General features: G+C 37.0%; 1 protein-coding gene across 5 annotated transcripts in view; it reads left to right on the top strand.

The window, feature by feature from the left end:
* The window catches only part of DGKB (diacylglycerol kinase beta), a 697,837-nt gene that overhangs the window by 150,771 nt on the left and 524,570 nt on the right, over window positions 1-22,496 (top strand). For 3 of the 5 annotated variants that reach the window (XM_004743409.3, XM_004743406.3, XM_004743407.3), the window contains exons 4-5: window positions 2,331-2,351; window positions 9,595-9,748. In XM_004743409.3, coding sequence (XP_004743466.1) covers window positions 2,331-2,351; window positions 9,595-9,748 — 175 coding nt within the window. The remainder of the gene's footprint in view (window positions 1-2,330; window positions 2,352-9,594; window positions 9,749-22,496) is intronic. The other 2 variants (XM_013051698.2, XM_004743408.3) reach the window with 1 other exon arrangement.

Below are 22,496 nucleotides of genomic sequence, written 5' to 3'. Positions count from 1 at the left end.
AAATACACAGATCTGCTCTTGAAATGCATTATTAAAATATTGAACCATTGAAAAACAGAAGTAAAGTTAGATCTTATTATGACCCCAGAGTAATTCTTATTTAAGAGTGAAACTACTCTCTAATTGAACACTGAGAGGTCTTTTATATATATATATATATTTTTAAGATTTTATTTATTTATTAGACACAGAGATAGAGATCACAAATAGGCAGAGAGGCAGGCAGAGAGAGGGGGAAGCAGGCCCCCTGCTAAGCAGAGAGCCCGATGTGGGGCTTGATTCCAGGACCCAAGATCATGACCTGAGCGGAAGGCAGAGGCTTAACCCACTGAGCCACCCAGGCGCCCCTGGTCTTTTATATTTGGGGGGGGAAACCCCCAAAATAATAAAATCTTATTTAAAATACTAGTATATGTTTTATAAAAGCCAGTAGAAGTAATTAGGAATATTCAGTGTTGTGGAAGAAATCTTTAATGCCTTGAGGTTCTCTTCAGTACATGACTACCCAGTTTATAAAAGGTTACTCTAACTGTATGACAGAATTCATACTGTCCATTCACATGGAAATTATCACTCTCTGTTGGCTGATCAGGTTAGTCCTCAAGTTGTTGTTAGAGATGACTATTTAACTGATGGCCTTTTATGCAAGAAAACTGAGAAAAGTGTTTAACCTACATTACTTTTAGACTAAATAATCCTTTGTTTCCTGAAACAAATATTGCATATATCATCCATATAAAATGTACTTAAAAGAAAGAACAAGCTAAATATCTTTTATTTGCTTCTCCTCTTACAAAGTAAAGCTGCTTAAGTGGTAGATGCATTGTATTTCTTACTATTTACTTGGGTTACTGAGTTCTAAAAGGTCTCTGTATTAAAACTTAATACAATGAATATGTGACCTGCTTAAGTCAATTTTAAAGGAGAAGAAGTATTAAGTGCATTACATGGATGAAATATTTATTTTGAATTTATGTCTTCTAAAGATCATTTAAAAATCTTTGAAAAAAAAAACAATCCAGAATCAAAAAAATATAAATCTAAACAATGGCTTTAATGTTCCCTAAGAATAAAATCTTTAAGAAGGTTGAGATTCCCAAACAGATAAGATTATAAAGTTTTTAAAAGAAAAAAGTCATTGTAGGAAAAGTAAAATGACTTCCCTAAGATTAACCCGCTAGTTTCATGACAAGAGATTGTCTAGAATCTCAGTTTAAGAGTAATGTCCTTTCCTCTTCACTTCATTGACTGCGCCATAGAATGAAAGGTGCAAGTTGGTGGGAGGTGAGAGCAAGAAGAAGAGAAAAAAATTTCACATACATTGAATGGTATTTCTTACATAACAATTATGGCATATTCCAGTGCATGCAATTATTACTAAGTCATGCCCAACAAGGTAAGAGAGTCTTACTTGTCTCCAGCTAACATTATATGAATCATACAATATTAAGAGTATGATTATATTTAGTTTTTAGTAACCATCCAGTCTCAGTGAGGTGGTTCACAGTAAAAGAGAGCAAGATATCTCAGATATAAATGATTCATGAAAGCAATAAAATTTGATAATATGAGAAGAACCAAGTTGGCATTGCATTTTATATATGTAAAATATATGTAGTATATTATAAGTAAATATATTAATGCAATAATATTTAATATTAATAATAATATAATATAGAAACATATTAATACAATATAATAACATATATATACATTCCTCCCAGGGTTTCAAATTCAATTCTAAATTATTCCATTGATGTCTAAAGCCAAGGGAAGAAATTAAGTAGTGGTATATGTATGGGAAGATATTTATCTTTAAAGGCATAGTAATGGGCCAGGCATATTACTCTCAAAGATGGAAGCTTTAGGAGTGAGAAATAAACATTAATAATCTAATATAGATTTATATATACTTTTGTGTTTTCATAATCTTCTCTGGAAGGGTTTAATCATCTTATATGTAATATTCATTATATTTATTGCCCAATGGAACTATTTGCTTATTACACTCCCAGATGGATCTGATAAATGATTCTCAAATTTTAGCTTGTATTAGAATCAGCTTTTTAAAGCAGAGATTGCTGCCTTCTCTCCTGCCCTCTCTTTAGTTTCTGTGTTTCTAGAGTGAGGCTCAAAAATGTGTATTTCCATCAGCTTCCCAATTGATGATAATGATACTGTCTCAGGACCACATTCTGAGATTCATGGGTCTAGGGTATGTATTAAAAATCAATCTGTAAAATCGACCTTTTAGTTAGCAGCAGAATGAGTTAATGAGTATAAGTTATCTTTCATTAACACCTGTATTCTTTCTTTCCTTGCATGCACAGAAACAAGACATTCTTAACCAAGTAAGACATTTTCTTTTCTATTAAAATCTGTCTTTTCTCTCTTTATTCTGATGTGAGCTATGAATTTCTCATCCATGTCACTGACCTGTACCTCTGTACCATTAAGATTCGTATAAAATATTCAAGGCTATCTATAATCCTTATAAAGTTATAACTGACTGGTATTTGTTCAAATCAGAGTCTTGAGTGGAGAAGCTAATATCTTAATGGACTCAGAGAGGGTCTAGAGGGTGGGATTTAGTTTTGTAGACTCTTGAATTTAATTTTCTAATATCATCAAAACATGATAAGACTCCAATAAAATAATTCATTTACTGAGAGTCTTTATTAATTTACAATAAGAGGTTTATAATTGCATGAGGATTTATAATTGATAGGGATTTCTTTGGGGGGTGGGGATTACACATCTATAGTGCTATTAGAATCTTTAAGGAAAATAGAACTGAAAAGCCACTGAGTTTTGCCTTCCGGGAAAAAGAGTAACCCATCTCTTGCTTCAGTCACTCTCTCCCCGTAAAGCCTATTCTGCAAAGCAAGTTTTGGGTCCATACTTCAGCTGGGTGCATAGAATTACAACACATTTTGGAAATCTCTGAATGGGTTTTTTTTTTTTTATTATACTAGGAATATGACTTGTCAAAATGCACGAGATACTTAAAACTATAATATTGTCTCCCCAGGACAGTAGTGGATATATACTAGCTTTTTATTCATAAGTTTCTCTACGGTTTTAATGACAGCAGACTCTGTGATCTCATCCCCAACATGTTACAGTACAGTTGGTCACACCAGAAGGATCCTGATTGCCTTAGATACAGGTCCTACATATTATAATCTCCTAGGATGAGGGCAGACTGAAATGGCAACTCATGGACTGTGATGACTTTTACTAGTCTCTTTCAGAGGATGACACTTCCCTGATCTTATCCCTGACCTCTGGCAAACCTACCAGTTCCCCCAAAGACAGACTATGTGAGCTTTATGGTTTTAGGAGGCAATGCTTCAGAGTCAATGGCTGCTTTTATAAAGCAGAGGATTTAGCTATTAAAGAACATTTATTGAACACCTTGGTCAACAAACATGCCCTTCTGCATAACCTCCATCCCTACTAGAGGCTTTCTGGAAACTGGTGTCAAAATTTTGTCCTTCCAGAACCAAATTCAACCCTTCCCATTAAAGAAAGCATCTGGAAAGTATAACAGAGAAAACGAGGTCTTAGGAGTCCAACTGAACTGAGTTCAAATCCCACATCTGCCACAGATTAGCAGGTCATGGACAAGTTACTAGCCTCAGTTTGTTCAGCTGTGCAGCGAAAAGAATATTGGCCTTATTGAGTTGTTAAGAGGGTTAAATTCTGAAGTGTATATAAAATAATTAGCTCTGTGCCTGATGTATAGGCATTCTATTCATGTTTAAAGGTGGTGGCTGTTGATCACACTTGAGAGACCAACATGATTTCATACAAAAGTTCTAGAATATGCACGAAAAGTGAAAGTGGGAATATCTGAGATATACCACCAACCGATCCTGTCACCTTTATTTTCTGAGCCTCACTTTTCTCAACTATAAAGTGAGAAAAGAGAACTCTGATGTCTTTCCAACTCTAAATTGATTTCCTTCTACCATGAGGTATGAGTGGAGGACATGAGATGTGATTTGTTTCCCCTGCCAAGCCTGGCCACAATCCAGAATGCTGTTCGGATACTAGAGATATTGTGTCTGTTGTATCTGTTCCTCCTCCCACAACTTCCTAAGTGCCAGGATGGTTAGTTAGCAAGGAATGGAAGTAACATGTTACCCAGTATTTCTGCTTCTCTTCTCTATGACTCCAGTGCAAATTCAGTTCTTTTCCTCTTCTTATCAAACCTACAACCAGAGCACAGTTTTGAAAACAGACCACCATACTGAATAATAAAACACCTCTATAATTCTGTGTTAATGACCTCTTATTAAGATTGTATTAATGATTGTTGAAATATAGTAACTTTCTTTTCAGTATGTGACATCAGTTAGAATGGAACCATGTAAAAAGTTTGAGAAAGTATTTACATAGATACTTACGAGCTTAATTAGCTGCATTTTATCATAATTGCAACACATCACTTTGAATAGCTTCTTACAGGTATCTTGTAACCCCACTAAGGATCTAGTTTTGATACACCAAAAAATATACTATCTTGTATCTATGACAACATGAAGAATTTGATTATGGGCCATCTTCAATATTGTATCCTAAATTAAAAACTTAATGATTAGACTGTTTCAAGGGGCTACGTAATACCTGTCACAGTTGATATATTTCTCCCCTTACCTTCTATAATAAACACGCGGAACTTCATTTCCTCCTACTCTAGTCTGCCCTGACTCCTATTCTTCTCTCCTGCCCCTCCTCCCTGGCTTTTTAGAAATACCTCTGAAACAGGATCATTTTATACCTCAGGGCTTTCGTACTACCTGCCCTTTTGTCTGTCTGAGATGGTCTTTCTCCAAATATGTGCAAAGCTATCTCCCTCATCCCCTTTAAATCTATATTCAAAGAATGGATGATCATTTCCTGATTTTTAGATTTAAAACTACAAGTACCCCCCTCCCAAAATATATAAACATTTTCATCTTTTTTTCCCCCACAACACTTCATACTTTCAAACGTTGTACGTTTAGCCTACTTATTTTTCTATTTACTTGTTCCCTTTGTTAGAAGATAAGCCTCTGGTGGGAAAATTTTTGCATGGTCCAGTAGCATCTTTACCCCAACAGCTAGAACAGAGTCTAGTACAAAGTGGGTGTATAATGAACATTTGCTGAATATGAGAAAATCCCCATCCTGAAACCACCAGAATAAATTAATGATAAAGAGTGATGACATTTATTTTCATTCACTTTGAATCTACTTGGATGAATACTAGTGTTATTTTTTTAGTATTAGCAGGGATTTAAAAACAAAGGATCCAGATGGTCAGATATAATAATGAAAGGCATATAGAAATGTGTTTTGAATTTCTGCCAATTTGGCAGCAACATCTGAGCAGCTCCGTCAGTCTGAATTCTTTGCAGATTCTCTATGTTATCTCCCTAAATAGTCTGTGGCTGCTCCTTAAGGGGGGGGGGGGAGAAGAAGCAGTTCTTAAAATTTTAAACCTTCTGTGGTATGTATGTCTCTGAGCTTATAGCCAATTTGATATTTGAACACTCATTCACTAAAGTCCAACCCAACTTCTTTCGTCAGTGTTTCCACTGATGTGCATATAAGTGATTTCATTCTTTTCAAGGGTTTCAATGTGTTCAAAACCAATTTTAATGATGTTACATGAGAGCAGTAGAAAACAAGATACTTAAATTGAGTGACATTCTACTGAATCATGAAAGAAGGAAAATATGTAGTTAGAGGACAGTGTCCACAGAAAGGTCTGATATGTTGGACAACATGGAATTTTAAAAGATTTGAAAATCTTTTACCAACAAGAAAAGGAGATGGGATAACCAGAAAAGAGAGGGAAGAATAATTCTTCTCTGAATTGGAAACACTGAAATAGCTAATTTTTGGCTTTAAAGAAGTTTGAGTTTTATAACTTTGTTAGCTGTGTGTAATGATCGAAATGTAAGGGAGGGGAATTTTGCTCTCACCAACACTGTGAAGAAGCTTGAAGGAGGTTTATATCATCAGTAAAACTTAATAGATGACATCATCGCATAGAAAACTTCATTCTTATTTTGATGATAGACTTTTACTTTTTTAAGTAAAATGGCTGTTTATAAATGTTCACGTTTTAAAAGCGGGGTTTAGTCAATGCTGCCTGATATAAAACAATAATTGCAAAATGCCTAAAACACCAAAACTGCAGACTTGATTGAGGAAGATGTAGTGAATTTTCTGGTTTTCTGGACTAATAAAGAGGAAAGCAAATTAAGATAATAAAAAATCCATTAAACCTCAAACCAGGACTTCCTTTTATTATTTTATTATTTCATTTAGTTTACATGCTGTGCCTCCAGGGGCATGTTAAGTGCTTCATATTGATTTATTATTACATTTAGATGACAATCTTGAATGGTTGATCTTATATATCACTTTATATGGAAAAAAGTGAGGCTTAGAGCTGTGAGAGAATAAAACTAAACTGCTTTTGGCTTACTGAGCAAGGCAGGGGTGCAGCATTTAATTTTAGAAAGTTTTCCTGCAACTGAAAAAGAAGGACCAAGGAGTAATGCATTCCTTATTAACAGGGATGCTGTACATTTTTTTTTCTTTTTGATTGTGTATTTTTCTGGCTTTCATCATTTAATTATAGGCTCTAGTTTCAAAGAGATTCCATTTAGGTTATGTAAGGCTCTATAAAGAGCACACACTTGGGATGTGGCAGATTTTTTCTTTAAAAGAGCAGATAAATTCCTTGCCCCAAATCACTCAGGTGGATATGGAGATATTGGAATATGTTACAAAAATACTTTCTTCTCAAGTCCTTAATTTTCTTCTGTTTGTTGGTTGGTTGTTACTATTTTCTTTTCTTATCATGTTAAACTCTTGTCTTAAAATAGTTCTGTTGTAAAATGTAATCATAGGCTAACAGAAGATCCAGAGAAAAACTGTGAACAATTCTAGTCCTTTGTTCATATCTTGTTACCAGCTTTCTAAAACAAATTATAATAGTAACCAAAAGGGATGAACCATGTAATGACTTGTTAAATGCATATACAAACATTTGAGGTAATGTGGTTTTGAGACTTTCTCTTCAAAAATTGTTTGAAATTTCCAACAGACCAAGAAGCAGATGTTGTTATTCTTACCTGTAGATGGAGAAATTAAGGCGCAGAGAGATTAATAAGTTGCCCACCCTGACAGAGCTTGGAAGTGTTGGATCCGAGAGTAGATCCAGGTAGTCCGACTTCAAAAGCGTGTTCCTGTCATCTGTTGAGTTGGCGAACACAATGCTGACCACGGAAGGTTTCAGGCTAAGAAGCAAGAGGGAATAGAAATAACCATGCTTCTAACCACAGTGTCTAGGAATATGTTTGTTACAGAAAGTTACCATATTTTCGTAGTAAAATTAACTCCTGGTGTCCCATGAGGCTTCACGCATTTGCGAACTGTCTGCCAAAGTTGGTCACTAATTCAGCCGAGCGTGGATTACTTCTCGCGAGACAGGCATTGCCTAAGGAATCTTCTTAGTAAGAGTAGGTGTCTCCGCTCAAGAAAATGCATTTGGATACAGTGGTCTGACTGTTGGCCTTACCTGAGTCTTTTGAAATCTCAGTTTCATTCATGGTAGCAAATTGGTTTTCAGAAGTACTTCTGCTACCTGAGGCTATTCTTATGTTTTTATATTATTCATGGTTTTTAGTTATGTGGCTCACTCCACTAGTAGAATTTATAATGTTTTTGTGGTGGTGGTTATTTCTTATATATGGAAGAAAATGAAGCCTTTTTTACCGACACTGGTGTAAATGTCCAAAGTGCCTTTCGTGAATAAGCAAAGCAAGATTAAATGAGCTAAAAATGTCAGAATAAGGAATAGACAAGAGTTTTGCAACCATTAGTAAACAAAGTGAATTTCTTTGTTTTGTTTGTTGTTTTTGGTTGTTGGTTTTATTTTGGTTTTGGTTTGGTTTTTTTTATTGGCTTGAGATTCTATTAGGTTCAGAAGCATACATATTCTTTTTTTTTTTTTTTTTTTTTTAAGATTTCTATTTATTTATTTGACACACACAGAGAGAGAGAGCACAAGCAGGGGGAATGGCAGAGGGAGGACTCGACCCCAGGACCTTGGGATCATGAGCCGAAGGCAGATGCTTAACGATTGAGCCACCCAAGTGCCCCATAGTCTATATTCTTAATTGGCTCACGATCTAATCTACAAAAATGTACTTTCTCTAGTGATATCCCTGTATGTCACATTCCATTTTAGGTTTATTCAAAACAATGTTATAATAAAATTGGTCATTCTGTACCATCTTACCCCAGTATAATTGCATGGAACAAATAAATACTTTTTCTATCCAAAATAGCAGTTTAAACAATTCATTTTATTCTCATCTGCCAGAAGTTTGATCAAAATTAAGAATGTCAGTCTGCCAAATTTAATTTTTGCTCTGTTTTTAGTTTCATCTAAGTTACACTGAACCGGGTAGGAAAAAAAAAATGCCCTTCAAGGGCTTCCTATGAGGCCCATTGACCTTGCACTTTTTTGATCTGGACAGGCGTGGCTTTATTCCAGCTTCTTCTCTGTAGGTCTCCTTGTCCTTTCAAATGGCCTACTGGATGGGACCCAACACAGTGCTGCTGGCCTCTTCCATATGGTCTACATTGATTTCCCAGGAAGCCTTTATGCGTCATTGTCCCTACGGTCATGAGGGTGTTGGCCAAGCCCAGTACAGTACAGTACCATTTACTTGCCTTTGTCCCAAAGCATCTATACCCTTGTCCTCAATTTTCCCGGCAAGAGTCAGATCCTGGTCCACTCTCCTCTGCTCAGAGAAGGCAAGCTCTCCAGGTGGCTCCTGTGAAATCCTCTCCTTAACTGGAGGATAGAAGTGGTTCCCATCACTGTTTCCCTGAGTGGACATGAGCCTCTCAATGTAGTGATGGCTCTCTCCAAATAAATGTCTGGTTTTTTGCTGGTTTGTTTTTGTAGACCTGCAGCGAGTATGTGTGGGCAACGATCTTGAAATAGGTTTTTTTGAAAGTTTGCATGGGAAGTTTTAGAATTTCACTTTGGAATTTCATACCAATTGATGTTGGTGTTACGGTAAAGCTTTTACATTAACCCCTTTCTCCAGTTGTCGAGAACAAGATCCACCATTAGAGACAAGGAAAGGAGAAAAGAGAAGTTCTTGTATTTCAGAGTATTCATGCTGTGTTCATGACTCCGTGTCACATTACTTGCCCGATTGAGTTATAATACTAACACAGTGGGATCGGGAATATTACTCCCAATTTACAGAAGAGGAAACTGAGTCTCAAAGAATAGATTTTTTTAAGGTGATACAGACAGTGTGGAGATAGAAACGTGTGACTGGAAAGCTGCTTGTTGCCCTGACACAGGTGAGGTGTATGTAAATGTCTGTACATGCGAGCTCCACCTATGACCTATGACCTCCGCCTATGACTGTGTTTCTCAGTTACCGTCCTTTTGTGGACTTGGATATAGAAATGTTTGAGTCATTTTTACTACTGTTGATTCTGAACTTAGAATGTAATCTTATCATTGGCTGAGTCTTATAATATGTATTTAATTTTTTCCCCCAGACAATAGATTTTGAAGGTTTTAAGCTATTTATGAAGACATTCCTGGAAGCAGAGCTTCCCGATGATTTCACAGCACACCTTTTCATGTCATTTAGCAACAAATGTCCTCATTCTAGTCCGGTGGGAAAAAGTAAGCCTGCTCTTCTTTCAGGAGGTAAGTCTAATTATGTACTTTAAAAATGTATATGTAGAGAAATGCCAGAGAAAGTTCTTCTGACTGAAAATAAATGACCCCAGGAAGTAATTAGGGTCCACACACATGCGAAGAGACAGCACTGAATAAAGTAATTCTGTAATTACAAAAGAAAAAAATGTATATGTAGTAAAATCCTCGAAAGGAAATTCAGTTTCAAGTTCTCTACAAGAGAAGAGATGATTTGCTTAAGAAATATCTTTCTTTCAGGATTTATACTTTCATACTAAGATTGTGCAAAATATTTAAAGTGTCTCCAATATAGTAGTAGCTAAACATTAGAGAAAATATACGTTATCATTATCCATCACTTGTCATTCAAAGTCTTAGAAGTCTATGTTTTGGTAATAATTTTAAGAGAAACTTCCATCAAATATGGAAAAGTGCTTTTTGAAATGACTAGTTAAATATAGATAACTTTATACATGAAAATGTAGTCACAAAGCAGTTATGTGTAGGAAACATAATATTTATGTCACTTCTGTAAATTTCTAACATACTTTCAAAGAAAAGGCTTTTCTTTTTGGTAAGATTTTATTTATTTATTTGAGAGAGAGAGAGAGCATGAGAGGGGAAAGGGTCAGAGGGAGAAGCAGACTCCTTGCTGAGCAGGGAGCCCGATGTAGCACTCGATCCCAGGACCCCAGGATCATGACCCAAGCTGAAGGCAGTCTCTTAACCAACTGAGCCACCTAGGCACCCTGATAGAAGAGTTTTGATTTTTCTCTTAGACACTTTTTTTAAAAATTTAATATCACCATGGAGATGATTGGTTCTGTCATTATGTGTAGCTTTTCAGAGATGTCTAATGAATTAATATTTGTTGCTAATTGTGTCCACCTCCATCCAGTCAGGAGAACAAAAATCTCACTGTATTACCCTAGCGAATGTAAAATAGGTGGCTGGTTAAACAGTGGGGGAGGGTTGAAAAACCAAAGACAATTCCTACGGTAATGCAGAGGTAGAATCGCAGGAAGCATGTGCCACTCCTAGGTTGAAATAATCAAAACTCAGAAGTTTGAGGAAGGACTTCTTCGAACTGGAATGCTGGGTTCTGTGGGGAAGGTGTCACCTGGCAGGTCTCACTCTGGGACCTCTGTGGAGGGGATACTTCTGGGTTCGGTAGCTCAGGAGCTCAAGAGGAGCTTGCTGCCTGGCAGTTAGACCTCTTAGGAGCATCACAATGGTCTGTTCAGGATTGTGTAGCCAGGCTCACTGTGGCTTTCTCAATGTGGAAATAAGCTGGAGACGAGAGCCTGTTGCTCCTGGAAACGCGACCTGGAGAGATCTAACAGGAAGTGAAGACAGACTAGCAGGAAGCAGCCGCTTCTCCTTCCTTCCGTGTCATGTCTCTCTAGTGCCTCCTCTTACTGCAATAGGAATCCAGCACGTAATGGGAGAAATGTGGTCTACAGCAGTGTTTCTCATACTTTTTGTGATCTCAGGATTTTGGGGGGTTCCTAAAATTATTTAGGACCCCAAAGAGCTTGGGTGTTATATCCTATTATATCCATACTAAAGATCAAACACTGTAAAAATAACAATCATCAACCTATTATGTTAACAGAGATAACATTTTTCTGAAAAATAACTTTAAAAACTAAAAACACGCATGGGAGGAGTGACATTGTTTGATATCCTTGAAAATCTCTTTGACCTGTGGCTTCCCATCTGCTTCCGTGTTTCTGTTGCTGTATCATATGTTACGCAGCCTCTTGAACAGTCTACTGCACACATACGAGAGAATGAGAGGAAAAAAGCAAACGGTACCTCAGAATTACCAATAATAATCATTTAGATCTTACAGATTCTCTGAAAGGGGCCTGGGGATTTCAGGGAAGACACTTGTCTGGAGACTTCCAGCTCTAGCTCCCGAAGTAGAATATCAAAGTGTGGATAACGGAATAGAAATTGTTTAATAATTGACACTAATAAATTAAAAAATGAAAACATCCAATTAAGAAATAGGTAGTTGAACCATAAACAAGGCTTAGGCAATTTGATGAGGACTCCATACTCCGAAGCTTTATGTTGTGCGGCTTCCGTTTCTGTTCATGAAATAATGTATCTTTCCTAGAGCAATCACGTTTTGGTGCAAGCTGATTTAGTGTACACCTTCCACAGGATATATTTTGACCCTTTCAAAATATATAACTGAATACATTCATCATAATCCTTAACTACCCTTGAGTATTTTTAGTTCCTTAAATAATTCCCCTATATCATGCATTGAAAGGACTCACCCCACTTGTTTTTCTCTGAGTGAGTCTTATTCAGCCTCTTCTTACGGTGTGCTCTTGGAGCTTACCAGTGTTCTGGGCCGAGCATTTTAAAATGGGACAGTTCCTTACTTTGATCTAGAAATTAAAACTCCCTTGTTCTCCATTTCATGCTATAAATGGATTGCACATACCATAGACTGAATAAAATAACAAAATTGTCTCTTCTTTCATTTTCTATGAAGCAGTACTTTCTTGCATACGGAGAAAGAAGGGGGGCAGTTTTGGGGGTGTTGTCTGACTTGGAGGGAAGAGAGGAGAGATTCTAATTAATTAGGTAGGTTTGTAAAAAATTAAAATCTCAAACCCTCTTGTCTTCAAATAGCATGTAGTAAGTATTACATATAAGATGCCAAAAATACAAGGAGTAGAAATCAAATCAAGTTCCAAAATGGAAAAAAAAAAAAAATTAAAGGGTAACAGCTTGTACTTCATTTGGGACAGCCACATATTCTGCACAGATCTACTTGAAAGGAATTGCAAGATGGGCTGTGTAGCTCTCATGCAGCAAAAAATAAACTGGAATTCCTTTTCAAAACTTGGTCTCCACATTGTAAAGCATTACGTGCATGGTGTCCTTTGTAGGACTGTTTTCAACCCCATATTCTTTCAAACTTACCTTTGATAGTAAAAGTTAAATGGTTTTTTTATGTTTAGAACCCTGCTTTGCCATGATCGAAGTTATCTACACAAGATGTAGTTAGGCTGAAAAATCACAAATAAATTTTGAATAGAAATGAGCTATAATCTGTTTTGTCGTCCCCCCTCCCCCGCTGAGAGTTTACTACATTTCATTACTACAGTACCAACAGGGATATGATAGTCATTCTTGACTCTGTATATCAACTAAACAATGGCTTCTCAATAAAAAACAAAACTAAATTGGGAAAAATGTTATTGTTGTTAGTTGAACAATATTCAAGTATTGGAGATATGGTAAATGTAAAACATTTAGTTTTTAATAGAATAACATTTTTAAATAGTTATAAAGAGGCATCAAAGGTGTATGTGTGTGTGTGTGTATAGTTGGTTTTTGTCAGAACTTGCAGTAGCTACTGATACATCTGGTAGTTTGTGTGGTGAATGATTTTTTGGGGGGAATATCTTGTTGCAGTGTAAGTGCCTCTTATCACCTACTTAAAATGGGAGATGATTCTTTCTGCCATTCCCAAGTTGGACTTTTAATTTTTTAAGAGATCCCTAATGCTCTATCTTTCCAGCTTTCTCATAACCTCTTCTGCTTCATTGTGAATGTCAGGTCCCTAATGCCTCACATGTTTGCCTGCCCAGTGACTAATTTCTGATTTTAACTTCATCCCCAGAATCTATCACCTGAACTACTCTCTTTGCAGAATGGATCAATCATCTCAAACCTTTGTTTTTTGGCAAGTGGCTCGTATACCCTTGACCATGAATCTATTTATGATTTCAAATTTCAGTCCCTGCAACTTGAACACTGAAAGTAACCAAAGAGATATTTCATAAATATGCAGATTGTTACCTCTACAAATTCTTAACATCCAATTTTAACATGACCTTAACACCTCTTCAGTTTTTAAAAAAATCCACCATAAAAACTATTTATTCTTGATACTGCCTCCTAGATCAGTTAGGCTAAAATTTTCGAACTTCCTTTAGTTTATTCAAATCTTTCCCCTCACTCTCAATAGGCTAATTTTTTTCATATCATACAAAAAATAGGCACTAACATAAAATGCCTCAATTATTCCCCATGCAACCCAGAACTGTTTCTTCAGCTCACAGAGAATATGTATTAACTATATTCCAGATGGAACTCTTCATTGGCTGTCCCATAAGGAATCGAACTAAATGTGTTTGAAAGTCAAATAATTATATTCTGCCCACACCTGCTTCTTCCTGTCTTGTCTCTTGGTGAATGGAACCCAAGTATCTATCACTTTTCCAATCCTAAAATCTTGGACTCTTCCAACCCTGTACTGCTTCATGCCTCATGTTTAGTTAATCACAAAATGCTCCCTTTTGCTCATTATAACTCCTGAAACATTCTGCCAGTGTCAGTATGATCCATCATTGCTTGTGTCATAGACGACCCATTAGCATGACTCCCAGCTGGGCCTGACTTCCCATCTCCATGTGCTTTCTCCCACCGAAGCCTGATTAGATTACTCTTGGGTTTCCAAGTCTTAGGCCTTCACTGTCACCTTGTGCACAGTTTTTAAAATTATTTTATTTTTCATGGGAACTTAAATCCTTGATATTTAAAGCAGATTAAAAAAGAGTTGCTTTGGTGAAGGAAAGGGGTGCAGGAGAGATGTACGTACAGGAAGTCCCAGTCCCTGGGAGACTCCCTTCCCCTGCTGCCTGCCCCCCACCACCCACCAACATGGCTTTAATGCCATTCCAAAGCCTGGCCATTGCAGTGTAGAAGATGATCAAATCCGAGTTTCATAGCAGTGAGCACAATGCCATGTAGCTTGTGGATCTGCCTACAGTCCCAATTCTCTGTCTCTTGCCCGTTGCAGCCCAAACCCTTTAAATACCGAAGTGTTTGCTGTGACTTAAGTCTGCTGTGGTCCCTTATCTCACAGCCAAACCCAACTCCTTCAAGTCTCAGCGAATGTGTCCCTCTAATTGCATGGCACATGCTGGGAGGGGACACTTGCAGTGGTCCCTGGGAGGCAAGGCTGGCACCATGGGAAAGGCACACCTTTTGCCTCTTGCCGAAGAGCCGTTGCCTCCTTCTCCCCGCAGCTCCCACCTAGACCAACTCTGCGCAGCAGCCCTGGGATGAACCCCCTTCAGCGAAGTGATCACCCTTAATGGTAGGTAGTAGTAACTTTTACTTTTGCCAAGAATATGGTCATTAAAAGAGAATGGAATTGATTTGTTAACTGGTTCAGACACTTAGACTGTATATTTCTGTTGGGCTCGACACGGTCTAAATGTTGACTCTATAACAATAAGTGTTCATTATTAGCTATAGGGTAGGACAAGTGTTTTTTGTTGTTGTTGTTATTAATAGTTTATACGGCAGAAAAAGAGGATTTCCTAGCACCCTTTATATCAGATCATATACTTGGCCAGCTTTGACATTCAATTCTTCATCTTATTAATTCATTAATTCATGCATTCCACCATTCTTCTTCTTGTTGTTCTTTTTCTTCTCCTTCTTCTTCCCTTTCCCTCTTCCTTCTCCTCCTCTTCCTCCTTCTTCTTCTTTTTAAGAGGCATAGGGGAGGAGCAGAGAGAGGGGGAGAGAGAGACATGGGGTTCCATCTCAGAACCCTGGGATCATGACCTGAGCCAAAATCAAGAGTCAGACATTGAGCTGACTGAGCCACCCAAGTGCCCCTCCATCATCCTTGTTTTAAAAATACCTCATGTGCCGGGGCGCCTGGGTGGCTCAGTGGGTTAAGCCGCTGCCTTCAGCTCAGGTCATGATCCCAGGGTCCTGGGATCGAGTCCCACATCGGGCTCTCTGCTCGGCAGGGAGCCTGCTTCTTCCTCTCTCTCTTTCAGCCTGCCTCTCTGCCTACTTGTGATCTCTGTCTGTCAAATAAATAAATAAATAAAATCTTTAAAAAAAAAAAAATACCTCATGTGCCAGAAATTGCACCAGAAAACTGAGGCTCCTTTAGAGCCATGTGGAAAGATAGTCAATTAAGGGATCAGTTATATTACAATAAAATACAAGTTGTCATCTACTTATCAATATCCTCTGACTGAGATTTTAATCATAAATTGAAATTACTTTAAGTAGAAGTAGGGACAGGTGCTTGTAGGAGAGGATGGAAGGGAGTTTCAAGAAGAGAGAACATGTACATTTCTACCCCAACTTAAAAAAAAAAATGCCCCATGAGAGGATAATGTGTGAACTGTAAGAAACTCAATATTATTTTATTCATAAATATGTATTTATTTTAGATTTTTATTTATTATTATTATTATTTTTAGATTTTTAAATAAATTTTAAATCCAGCGTGGTTTCCATACAGTGTTTTATCAGTTTCAGGTGTGTGATGCAGTGATTGACCTCTTCCGTCTCTGACTCCGTGCCCATCACTGAGAGCACACTCCTTAACGCCGTCACCCATTTCACCCTCCCTCCAGCCTCCTTGCCTCTGGGGACCACCAGTCCGTTCTCCAGAGTTAAGGGTTTTTCTCTTGGTTTGTCTCTCTCTCTCTCTCTCTCTTTCCTTTGCTCATTTATTTTGTTTCTTGAATCCTCCATAGGAGTGAAATCATGTGGTATTTGTCTTTCTCTGACTGACTCATTTTGCTTAGCGTAATACTGTCTAGCTCCATCTATGTTGTTGCATTTGGCAAGATTTCATTCTTTCTTGTGGCTGAGTAATATTTTATCATTCACAAATATTTATTGATCACTTACAATGTGCCCACCCACACACACTGTTCGTATTTCAGTGAGGAGAATGTAACGACTTCCTTTCCTCTGTAGTCAGTTACATTTTACTAAATAAGTAAAAATGTACACAGGATGTCAGACGGTAAGGTAAGGAGTGCTGTTAGAATACATTGGTTAGATAGAAAGGACAAGGCAAAACTGAGGATGACGGAGCCCTGAATTTCTCGTGAATGACTAAAACTGGGATATGAGTCATAAGGAGATCATTTTTTAAAAGATTTTATTATTATTATTATTATTATTTTATTTATTAGAAAGAGAGAGAGCATTAGTAGTGGGGAAAGGGCAGAGGGAATGGGATAAACAGACTCCCCGCAGAGCAAGGAGCCCAACACGGGGCGCCTGGGGCATCTCAGAACCCTGAGATCATGATCTGAGCTGAAGGCAGATGCTTAACTGACTGAGCCAAACAGCAACCCCGAAGATAATTTTTCATGGCCTCAGATTAGATGGTGGTTGTGACTTTGGAAATATCAGCATGGCTAGAGGGAAGGTTGGAGGAGTGGTCCTGACAGGGTCAGGGTCCTAGGGCCTTAGGAGTTAGAAGAAGGTAGACTTGCTGAGTGCAGAGAGATCTGGGTCCATGCCTTGAATCCTGGGGCTGGGGCAGATGAAGGACTGGAAGAGAGTGGCTGGAGAAGAGGTCAAGGAGGGAGCCAAGGCGCCGTGGTGACTGGAGAGCTGTTACACAGTTTTAAACCAGTGGGGTGGACGCTGTCGTGATGAAGCATGAGGCTTGAAGGTACAGGATGAGTCAAGATATTTAAGATTGAGAATAATAACAGCCACCTCTGAAAGAGTTAAAGTACTTTATTTTTGGTCCCTCTCATTGCCCATCCAATATGGCAGTGGTTAATTGATTTATGCTATTAAGCCACAATATCGTTAATGAATGTAATTTTTTTTATGTTTTCAGTACAGCCAGAGAATCATACTGCAGATAATATTTTTAGTCAGAAAAGGAGAAAGAATTTCTTTTAGTCTATAAGGAAATTAATCAAATTAAGGACAGAAAATTATACAGTGAAAATGAGGTATTTGAACCTTTGGGAAAATGTTGTTTTGCCAAATGACCTTACTGGATGTTCTTGCCAAAAGACACACTTCATTAATTGTGCTGAGAAGAAATTATTACTCTTATCAGGACTGTCTTGAGGATATTAAAAATTGTGTGTGTGTGTGTGCCTGTGTATATGCATGCATATTTTCACCATAGGTAGCTTTATAGGTCTTTTGTGTCTAAAAACTATATAAAGTTTCCACAGTGCAAAAAAAGGGCAGACAAGGTCCCAAACAACACAAACTGAACAGGATTCAAGGCTTGTGTGACTATGAGATAGGAAGCTTCTTGGCGCATAGTAGGCATTTAAAATACATTTATGCATTTGTTAATGTTGATGGACTTACATACCTACATACAACTGCTCTAAAAATAAAGATAACTCCTATCTGTTGACGAATTAGCATTTATTTACATCAAGCATTACATTTCTTATGTTTCTATGGTACCAAATTCACTCTTCTAATTATTATTAGCAGTAGTAGTAATCTGAAAATTGTTTTACTCCAATAAATCTTTTATCCTGAAACTCTGAAAACTCTTCACTGAAACCACAGAAGAATCTATACCTCAAGGCCCTATTCATAGTAAAATTACTGTCAGTAAGGAAAAGAGTACCCAGACCTCCCCTTTAATTATTAAATGGGTTTGAATATTGGATTTGATTATATAGGTTTCTTTATTCTTCTATCTGAATATTCTAAGTAAAATGTTTGTCTTCAAATTGGCCATCTTTACCTTTAGATTTATTCATCCAGTATAAAAGGATTTTTGAATTTTCAGTTATATGCTAATATATTACATATTAAATAATAGTATTAAGATTTTTGTGCTATCGTGTTCATAATACTATTGATAGTTTTTTATTCTAATAAAGGTAAATATGTTATTTAGTACTTTTTGGAGTCCAAAATCAGTCATAAATTTTTTTTCTTTTTTCTTTTCTTCCTTTTAATTTTTTTTAGATGGGGGAGGGGCAGAGGCAGAGGCACAGGGAGAGAGAATTTCAAGCAGGCTTCATGCCCAGTGCAGAGCCCGATGCAGGACTCAGTCTCATGACCCTGAGATCATAACCTGAGGCAAAATAAAGGGTCAGACACTTAACTGACTGAGCCACCCAGGTGCCCCCAAATCAGTCATAAATCTATTTAACTTGGGATATGCTCTAAAATACCTAGTAATAGCTAGAAAAAAATGCAATGGTACTGACTTTTGGCTTGGATCCACTAGAATGAAAGCCCTCTAAAAATGAGACCTTTTTAGGGGCACTTGGGTAGCTCAGTGGGTTAAGCCTCTGCCTTGAGCTCAGGTCATGGTCCTGGGGTCCTGGGATCGAGCCCCACATCGGGCTCTCTGCTCTGCAGGGAGCCTGCTGCCTCCTCTCTCTCTGCCTGCCTCTCTGCCTACTTGTGATCTCTCTCTCTGTGTCAAATAAATAAAAATAAATAAAATATTAAAATGAGGTTTTAAAAATCTACTCTATTCAGTGCTTTATGCTAGAACTTGGTTTTACATGACTAATAAAGGTTCTTAATATCTATTTATTTTATTTTTTTTTTATAAAGGCATGGTAGTTATATACCTATTGGAAAATGCAGATAAGCAAAAAGAGAAAGTATCCACAATCCATTTCCATATAAAAAATGCTGGTAAAGATTTGGTAAATATGAATATATGCATGTTTATATTTACATGTGCAAATATATGTGTGTGTGTGTGTACACGCGCACGCACCTCACAAATGTGTTTTATTATAAATGGCCCAAGGAGTGGTCTGAATGGAAGATGAACATTTACAGCTCTCAGCTATGACTAGGATTTCTAATTTCATTCCAGAGGTTTATGAAATAATCAATGTACACACTCTTAAGAGTCTTAAAAACCAGACTCCAAAGACAAAACGTCATTTATCGAGAAGCAGGAGACAAAGTCCTTTGATTTAGTTTTCTCTATAGCCCCAGAGAATTGTACTTCACATAAAATCTCAATTTGAACTGCCTTTTGAATTGTGATTACCCTACTTATCTTTGAGTCTTTTCTGGCAAATGTAAAATGGAGATAATAAGTGTTCCTGCACTGGGTGTTGGGGGACGCAAAAAAAGATAATGTATTAGCTACATTATAAGTGTTCAGTGCATTTCACCTATTACCATTTTTCATTAAACAAATTATTTTCCAGCATTTTAATTTGTAAACATAGGGAAAGATCAAATTCAATATAGTTCCCCCCCCAAATGTCATTCATTTTGAAAGAGTACAGTAAAAATTATGGAGTATTACTGGGATTTCTTCTTTTTTTTTTTTAAATTTTGTTTTATTTTTCTGGTTTGTTTTGATTTTTGTTTTTTGTTTTTTAAAGATAGAATTGACATACTCACTGTGTAAGTTTAAAGGGAACAGCATACTGGTTTGAGTTACATATATTGTGAAATGATTGCCGCAGTAAGTTTAGGTACCATCCATAATCTTATACAGATACAATAAAAAACAAAAGCAAAAACAAAACCATGTTTTCCCTTATAATGAGAACTCTTAGGATCTAACTCTCTTAACAAGTAGCATTTACAGTTACATCATACAGTAGTGTTAACTATAGTCATTGTGTTGTAGCTTAAATCTCTAGAACTTACTTATTTTATAAACAGAAGTTTGTGCCTTTTGACTGTATTCCTGCAATTCCCCTCCCCCCACTTCATTCCCATGACTTGTACTTTTTAAAATTTATTTTTATTTTTTTAAATATTTATTTCAGAGAGAGAGAGAGACTGAGTAACAAGAGAGAGTAGGAGCAGGGGGAGGGGCAGGAGGAGGGAGAAGCATACTCCGTGCTGAGCAGGGAGCCTGACATGGGATTCAATCCCAGGACACTGGGATCATGACTTGAGCCAAAGGCAAATGCTTAACTGACTGAACCACCCAGGTGCCCATACTTTTCTTTTCTTTTTTTTTTTTTTAACTGAAGTGTAGTTGACACACAACATTAGATTAGTTTCAGGTATACAACAAAGTATTCAACAAGTTTATAGGTTTATAGGTCTATGGCTTACCCACATATGTAGCTACCGTCTGTGACTATACAATGCTATTACAATACCATTGACTAGATTCCCTCTGTTGTACGTTTTGTTCCTGTGACTTCTTCATTCCATAACTGAAAGCCTGTGTCTCTCACTTCTCTTCATCTCCTGCCACCATCGTCCCAGCCCCCTTCCTTTGGGTCACTGTAAGTTTCTTTTATTGTGGGTCTGCTTCTGCTTTTTTGTTTGTTTTATTTCTTAGATTACACATATGAGTGAAATCACGTGGTATTTGTCTTTCTCTGACTGATTTATTTCACTGAACATAACACCCTTTAGGTCCATCCACGTTGTCACAAATGACAAGATCTCAACCTTTTCTCGTGACTGCATAATACTCCATTGTATGTAAAAGATGAATTATGTTCATCTATCGATGGACACTTGGGGGTCCATGTCTTGGCCCTTGTAAATCATGTTGCAGTACCCATAAGGATGCATATATCTTTTCAAGTTAGTGTTTTCATTTTCTTGGGGTAAATACCCACTGGCAGTACTGGGATTTCTTTTTAATGTGACAAAAATAAAAGTTATTATAACTTTTTCTACATGTGGTAGTTTTATTCTCATACTTAAGGATACTTAAGAAACAGAGTAATTCTACCAACTTCCACTCTTCTTCCTGTAGACAGTATGTCTCCAGCACTAGTATGGTAGTCATTAGCCTGATGTAGCTATTTAATTTAAATTTAAATTAGTTACCAAGTAAATCAGATAAAAATTCAGTTCCTCAGTCCTACCAGCCATATTTCATGTGCTTAACAGCCACCTATGGTTAATACTCCTGTATGGAATAATACATATATGGCACATTTCTGTCATTGCAGATTATTTTACTAGACATAATTGATGTAGACAGATCGTGATTTTACTGCTTTAAAAGTGCCTAAAGTTTGGAATTAGATATCCTGTCCTCAACTCTTGACTCCCCAGATTGCTACAGGATGATCAGAGGTTCACTTTACTCTCTGATTTTCCACCCTCTTGTCTCTTAAAATAGAATTGTAGGGTCAAATCAGACCACCGTGTTTAAGCGTTGTTGGCACACAGCCAGGGATGTTATTAGTTCCTCCTTCACAGACGTCCTCTGTTTCTACAACATCACCCCCAAAGACCTGTGCTGCAAATCCTGTTCCTTATTATTGTTTGTTCGAGGTTTTTGCCAATGTCCAGACAGATGAAATGCAGAGAACGTTCATACAGAAAATTTGCTGACCCCAGTCTCCTGTCAGGGAAGGTATCTCACTGCCTGTCCTCACTTTACGTACATTTTACATTCCTTGTTGATTTGTAACACAGTCTATCTCATTTTGCTGTCAGTTTGTACAAGCATAAAAGCCATTATAATACTATCCTAAGGCGAGCATAGTTGGAAGGTTAACTCTGAAAATCAAGAAACATCTGACAATACCAAAAAATTGTTTTTAATCTTGATTGTCTGTGCTACTCGTTGTGACTATTAATATGGATATCAGAAATCCGACTATACTATGACAGATTGTTTCTAAGCCTCATAAATTCCTGAAAATTGAACCAGTATTGAAAAATGGAAAAGCCAAATTGCAGTGCTTTTTTTGGGGGGGGGCTTACAAATTTAGAAATGTAATTCATGTTATTAGTTTTGAATTTTCCATTTTGAAAGATAAAGGGAAACAATGGATATAACAATACCCTTTTCATTATCTGAGCTACATGTATTTGGCAATAAAACAAATTGGAACAGAAGCAGTAAGTGAACATGAACCCAAAATGTATCTGCTAATAATTGCACCTTGAAGCTAGAATTTAAAGTATCTATTAAAACAAACATTTTAGGTATCTGTTTCAAGAAATAGAGTGTGTAGATTGAAGTACAATGAAAGTCATGTGCTTGAAGAATGCGGTA

This window comes from Mustela putorius, unplaced genomic scaffold (assembly GCF_011764305.1).
Source record: "Mustela putorius furo isolate JIRA1106 unplaced genomic scaffold, ASM1176430v1.1 tig00003845_pilon_pilon_pilon, whole genome shotgun sequence".
NCBI classification, from domain to species: Eukaryota; Metazoa; Chordata; class Mammalia; order Carnivora; family Mustelidae; genus Mustela; species Mustela putorius.
The sequence above is the reverse complement of the archived record's forward strand: the minus strand, read 5'-3'. Positions and strand labels throughout refer to the sequence as shown.